The sequence below is a fragment of the Cryptotermes secundus genome, unplaced genomic scaffold (genome assembly GCF_002891405.2).
Source record: "Cryptotermes secundus unplaced genomic scaffold, Csec_1.0 scaffold54, whole genome shotgun sequence".
NCBI lineage: Eukaryota > Metazoa > Arthropoda > Insecta > Blattodea > Kalotermitidae > Cryptotermes > Cryptotermes secundus.
The window spans coordinates 404,935-412,142 of NW_019731261.1; the positions used below are offsets into that span (position 1 = coordinate 404,935).

At 39.9% G+C, this 7,208-nt stretch overlaps 1 protein-coding gene across 4 annotated transcripts in view; it reads left to right on the forward strand.

Moving 5' to 3' along the window:
- The window catches only part of LOC111866674 (protein cueball), a 97,417-nt gene that overhangs the window by 76,295 nt on the left and 13,914 nt on the right, over nt 1-7,208 (forward strand). For all 4 annotated transcript variants that reach the window (XM_023855852.2, XM_023855854.2, XM_023855855.2 and 1 more), the window contains exon 6: nt 2,012-2,357. In XM_023855852.2, the coding sequence (XP_023711620.1) occupies nt 2,012-2,357 (346 nt within the window). The remainder of the gene's footprint in view (nt 1-2,011; nt 2,358-7,208) is intronic.

Consider the following 7,208-nt stretch of genomic DNA (forward strand, 5'->3'; position numbering starts at 1 on the left):
ATAAGTACGTTGTCTGTTCAAGTTCTAAGGTCTCCGATTTTTTTTCTCACAGAATAATCATACAAAAAATTTGAAACGTCTGTCACTTTTCAACCTAGTCTCCCTGCAGCCGTACACATTTTTCACAACGTCCACGCCATGATTCCATGGCCGCTGCGAACGCCTCTGTAGGAGTCTGTTTTGACCACTGGAAAATCGCTGATGCAATAGTGGCATGACTGGTGAATGTGCGACCACGGAGAGTGTCTTTCATCGTTGGGAAAAGCCAAAAATCGCTAGGAGCCAGGTCAGGTGAGTAGGGAGCATGACCAACCACTTCAAGGTTGTTTTCACGAAGAAACTGCTGCATCGCATATGCCCAATGCGCTGGTGCATTGTCCTGGTGAAAGAGCACACGTGCAGTCTTTTCTGGCCGTTTTTCTCGCAGTGCTGGATGGAGCATGTTCTTCAAAACATCTTGGTAAGATGCACCTGTCACCGTAGTGCCCTTTGGAACACAATGAGTAAGGATTATGCCATCGCTCTCCCGAAACACGGCCACCATCATTTTTCCAGCACTGGCGCTTACCCGAAATTGTTTGGTGGCGGTGAGTCTGTGCGCTTCCATTGAGCTGACTGGCGCTTCGTTTCAGGATTGAAAAAACGGCATCCATGTCTCATCCATTGTCACAATTGATGAAAAGAAAGTCCCATTCATGCCTTCATCACGTGTCAACATCACCTGGCAAATTGCTATGCGCGCAGCCGTGTGGTCGTCCGCCAGCATTCGTGGCACCCACCTGGAGGACACTTTCCACATTCGCAGGTCTTCATGCAGGATTGTGTGCACAAATCCCACAGAAATGCCAACTTTGGAGGCAATGTTTTCCACACTCAATCGGTGATCCTCCAAAACAACTTTCTCAACTTGCTCGACCATGTTGTCTGACCGGCTGGTGTGATTCCGAGATTGTTTTGGTTCATTGTCACATGAAGTTCGGCCTTCTTTGAACTGTCGCACCCACGAACGCACATTTTTCACATTCATGACACCATCACCACACGTCTCACTCAACTGGCGATGAATTTCAATGGGTGTCGCACCACGCAAGTGGAGAAAACGAATGATTGTAATTCTTGTAATGAAAACGTTGCCATTTTAAGTATTAAAAACACTCCTCACGCTTGCGGCCACCACTAGAGTTCTGTGTGCCATACAGTGCTGTCATCTCTGTCACGCGTTCACAAAGAGTGCACACGTATATTAAAGTAAACCGCATTTGTCTATCTGCTCCCAGTCCTGAGAAAAAAAAATTGGAGACCTTAGAACTTGAACGCCCCTCGTATTTGCCTCCAACAGCAAACGCTAGTTGCACAATATGGATCCATATTGGGACAGCTAACTTTAATAACTTAGGTTATAAATCATAGAAAATGCCTGATGTTGACCTAAATCATAGGTTGAAACATGTAGCAACAAATTCATGCTTATATTTAGTAAGTAAGACATTTCAAGATCCATTTTTGTTTTCACCCAAAGATATTTTATTGTTGTGTTGATGGTAATAACCATAACAGATCATAGCTGTGCATATGTATATGTGCACTAACTCATGACATGTGGTATACATACTAGAAATTTTTCTACCGAACACAGCATTCAACATAAAATTATTTGCATCAGTGCTAGCATCTTAATTCACAACTTCTGTTACCTGTACATTATATTGTGCTTTATTTTGCAGTTTATATTAATATCACATTTAACAAATGCCCTGGACCCCATTCTATGATACAGTTAATTCCATGCTAGTGCACACAAAAAATCTGACACCAGTAACGTTAGCCAATGTACATTATTTAGTACAGAGTTGATAATAAATATACAAAATGCGTGAAGATGGCCTTTACAACCAAAACATGTATCTCATCAAAATATGTAATTGATATTATATATTGTGTTGTTGGACCTACCCATAAATATGTATCCAACCCAACATTCCACTCTGATACGACATAATGTTTCATACAGGTGTCCTTCAGAAGTGGGTGCAGGTCAGTATGAGGTGCAGCCGCTGGACAACAGTTCATTGCCAAGTATCAACTCTGGCTTGAGTGGAGAGCTGGCTCAGTCATGCACGCATGCCCACACTGTCAGTCGTTGGATATTAGCTACACTGGGATGTGTGTGTTCACTGCAATTGGTTGCAGTGGCCGTATTGCTCAGGAAGGTGTGTGTCCTTCGCAAGAGGCCTCGAATCAGGAAACGGATCATTGTCAACAAGAACGTGACACCACTAACCAGTTGTCCCCCTTTGCCTCAAGACCAGTGTGAAATCACAATTGAGAACTGCTGTAACATGAATATTTGTGAGACGGTGAGTATTGCTTACATTTACATGAATGCTGACTGCAGTTCTAGCTATTTGTGCATTTGCTGCAGTTACAGCCATCTCTTATGAGTAAACCTTAGACCATGCAGTATCTTGTAATCATTCACCATCTTCATTTTTCACAGTTTCTTTGTAAATTGACTTATGGACTTATTTTGACTTGATCAGCTATCTTCAGTGCTACTTCGATCATAGTTTGTAACCATTATGGCATCCGTGGTTAGTCATATATTGTAATATGATGGCCAAAGGCTGGAATAGTTTAACAAGGAAAGTCGTCTGTTGTTAGGCAGTGACTTGTAAACACGTTTTTGCACCAACCAAAACACTCTCCCTGTTAACAATACAGGGTTGTCACTAGGCAAAAGCCCACTTAACATGTCGCTCAAGGGTAGAAGAATTCTTGGAAGCAATGTTTTCTGTGCAGCCAGTGCTGATGTTATATAACAAGGACACCCGCTTAATTAATAGTTACTGTCCAACAGCTCTGGGAGACACTTTTGAAGGCTCCTAGAGCTGTTAGCAAAATTAGGTCATGGGTCCTGTTGGACACAGAGCCAAGAATCACTGTGCTGGCAAGGACCAGCAGCAGTTTAGCAGTCAGCCAGTCAGTCAGTAGTCAGTCAATAGTCCAGTCATGGGTCAGAGGTCACTGGTTGGAAGCTGTAGGTCAGAGTCAGCTTGAGTCTTGGGTTGCACTGTTAGATGCCATTACCAAGCAATGGCTGTTGAAGACATAGTGAATGTATGCAGTAGTGATTTATAGAGTATGTATATCAGTGAAGGTGTTATAATTATTTGTAGTTAACACCACTTGTTCAGTAACTTTAATTGTCAATCACAACCCTGTGTTGTGTCAGTAACATCTGACAATATCATGTACTCCTCTTCTATGTGAAGTTTACCTTTTGTTCATTGTAAGTTCAGAAAGTAAATTATGTTGTTTTTATTCGTAGTTATTAATTTATATTTTGTCCTGTTATTAAATTTGTATGTATAATATTGTTGTAAGGCATCCATGTGTCCACACATAAGCATTATCTGATGCACTAGGCAGTGAAGATGGCTGTCAAACCAAAACACACACCAGATAGTGAATTTATAGAGAAATTGTTATGCATCAAATTTGATGGTTATGATGGATTCACCTGCCATCAGAAAGTTGTTTAATATACAGTGGTTACTGTCTCTGATGTCACAAAGAACACATGCTTTCTGGAGGCACTCAGATGTATTAAAATGATTTTACAAATTTCTGCTAGAGGTAGGGAAGAGTCCTGATTAATGGCTGTAAGATAACTGATTAAAAAAAATAGCTTAAATGCAGTAATAAAATGGGAGCTGCCATAATAATTGTAGTTTAGTTGCCTTTTTAGTTGATCAGTTATGAAATGTTCACATATTTTATTTATTAGCTAGTCAAAGTGCATGATTGTACAACTGTTATCATTCAGTACTCAGAATGAAAAGCTAACTTAAAAGTATTATATGCATTTATTATGTTTATTGTTTTTTGTTATTTATTACAATACAAAGTTTCTTGCTGCTTATTTGGTTCTTTGTTGCCTGATTTGTAAATTTCATGTTTATTATTAGTTTACTAATGATTTGTGTTGCATTTTTTGAGACCAAGTGGGCTATTATTAACCTTTAACTTGATTATTAATTGGTCATGTTATTAATTTTGAATATATTATTGACTAACATTTTAACTGCTTAACGGTCCTAATGAAAGTAAATATAATTCCATAATGTGGTTTCTCTCATGTCACAGAACACATTTTGGGAATACAGCAGGGTGCACAAATTTGTTTGGTAATGATTCCATGTTAAAATTTATTTCCATCTATGCATCTCTCTTTACTCCTGTAGCTTCCACTTGGAGCATAGGGCATCTGTGAAATGCTTTGTTTCATTTCATTTTCTTAATTCTAGACAGTTGGTAGGACAATGCAAACACAGAATATTTGCAGAAAAACATCCATGCATTGAGTGGGATTCAAACCCACGGTCCCAGTGTTCAAGCAAGTGAAGACGTTACATGGCTTAGACTGCACGTCCACTGTGATTGGCTAAGTGCATTTAAGTACAGACTTAAAATAAACTGCAGTGTATAGGTAAATGAAGTTCATTCAGTATAGCAGTTGATGTAGGCTTTATGGCCAAGTAATTAGGGTTAAATTCCTGAGGAGTCAGAGACTTTTCTCTGCATCCTCCAGGACCATCCATCCACCTGTTCGCTGGGTATTTGGGGCTCTTCCCCTGGTGTAAAGCAGCTGGAGCATGCAGCTGACTGCTCATGTGTGTGTAATGTTGAGGTTAAGAGGACTATACTATACCTTCACCCCCATATTTTTAATGGCATGGAGCTTAATTAAGCATAGGGGCACAGTTACTTACATGAAATGTTTGCCATAAGTGAAATAATAAAATATATGATTTAAAGCCTTGTTCTTTCCCACTTTCTATGGCCAGTCTTTAGGAGATGTTTGGAGAGAGAATTTGGAACAAAATGTAAATAAACTTTTTGTTGAGTTGTGACTTTCCACCTTTCATACTGCCCTTTCATGTACACAATAAATTATTTATATTTAAGGTCTTTATATATTATTTTTAATTATAATGAATGAAAAGAAAATATTCCATACTTATTAATTCTTTTGATTTTAAATTTTACATTACATTTATCACAGATGTAATGGGGACTCCCATACACTTCTGTGCGTTTCTTCACAAGGAGTCGACAGAATTGCCTCTTCCAGCTTGCATACACACTTCCCATTGGTGTCCATTGGACTACTTGATGTGAACCAGTTGTCTGGGTTGGTCCCTGATACCTGTTGTAGCTGCCAGGATGTGTTCAGTCACATCATTGTGGTCTTTAAATATTTTCTCTATGCATCCCCATAAAAAAAATTAAGTTCCAGCTCTTGACATTGTGAAGGGTCCAACACACACACACACACACACACGGAAAAAAAACTCTGTGAGAAAGATAATAAAAATCAAGGTTAGAAGTCTGAACTGGAGAGAAATCAAGGTAACTTTGTTTATGTTCTTTGCTCCAAGTCACCTGTTCAGTAACGTCTAAAGTTTGGCCGTAGGACTTTGACTCAGTCTGTATTATGTCATAAGACTGGGCTGAACAAGTGGTTTAATGCGGTTATTCTTGGTCTCTTTGTTGCTGCAGAACTGTTTTATGATGATCTCCACATAACCTTCGTGATAAATTTTATTAGCATTGACGCTGGATATTGTTTGAGAATATTGCCTTTCAGCATGAGCAAAATGTGGTATTGCTTGATGGTGAAGACAGTAGCAGGGAATACAGAGTTTGTGAAGATTGTTCAACAATCTGAATGCACTAACGTATATCCGAAAACTTCCTCTTTCATATAAAATAGGGATGCACAGCCCTTTTTCTGGCGAAGGTCAACATTACCTGATTTCATGGGTGGACTACATAGACATATTTTTTTATTGTGATATAACCAAATTATGATTCTTGATGTTTACAAGGGATACAAGAATTTTGTGTGGAAATTATTTTCATTTAATATTGTTGTAGAGAAAGTATGACTAGTGATTGATATAGAACAAGCTAAATACAAGGGTTGGAATTTTAATAGTGGCAACTATTTATTTACAACTGATACAAAATAGATGCATGTTTCGAAGTTTTACTGTCCCTCAATGTAGTCACCAGCATTGTGTACAACCGGTTGCCAGCAAGGATACCTTTAGCAGCGCCTGTTGTGTTGATAGTTCGAATGGAGCGGTCTGCTGTCTGAAGAATCTCTGGGACAGTTCTGAAGTGAATGCCATGAAGTGGTTCCTTCATCTTAGGAATCAAGTCAAAGTCACAAGGGCTTAAGTATGGTAGTATGGTGGATGGTACAGCACTTGCCAGCCCCATCGATTGAACAAATCGGCCACAGCTTGCCATTTCTGCATTTCCGTCAAATCATGTGAAACCCATTGTGATGCAATTTTTCTCATGCCCAGGCGTTCCTTCAGAATGTGAAGCACAGTCGTATGCACGAATCCTGTCTCTTGGGCCAGCTCACGAAACGTTTGGCGTTGAGCACTCTCCAGTAAGCCGAAAAGAGCATACACTTCTTTTTCACTAACACTAGGACGACCTGGCCGACACATGTCTGCCACATTTTGGCGTCCCTCGTCGAAGGCTTTTACCCACCTTGCCGCTGTTCTCTAAGGCAATGCAGATTCCCCGCAAGCCTCTTGAAGACCTTTATGACACTGTCATGCTGTACGGCCTCTGGCACATTCAATCTTTATCCAACTGCGCTGTTCCTGTTTCGGAAACATCGTGACAACAATATGTTAGACCACCAGCTAACATGAGGCTCTGTTCATCTCATCACTGCGCATGCACATGATGTGGGAAGGGAGAGTCCATTTGCACTGAGGTAAGGTAGGTATGTAACTAATGTGTGGTATAAGCGACATTATTTGGTTCCATTGCATGGCATCTCTACAGCATTGTTGCCACTATTAACGCTCCAACCCTCATATATTCATATATTTTTAATGGCATTTGGGGTGGTGTTGGTGCCCCACATTTATGACTCTGGAATCCATGTTACCCCTCTCAGGCTTAAATGTCCACTCTGTTAACACATTGCGGACCGGTGGTTTAACATTTAAATCACCCTGGGGACCGGCGTTTTTAAACCTACTACCCTAACTTGTGCACTGTTCACTTTAAAAATTAATATAAAATCTCCTAATTAATTTTATGAACTGAAATTTTTGGAGAACACTTACCAGAGCTCCTAGAAGTGCTTGTGCATGTGATATCTCTGGAAACATTCC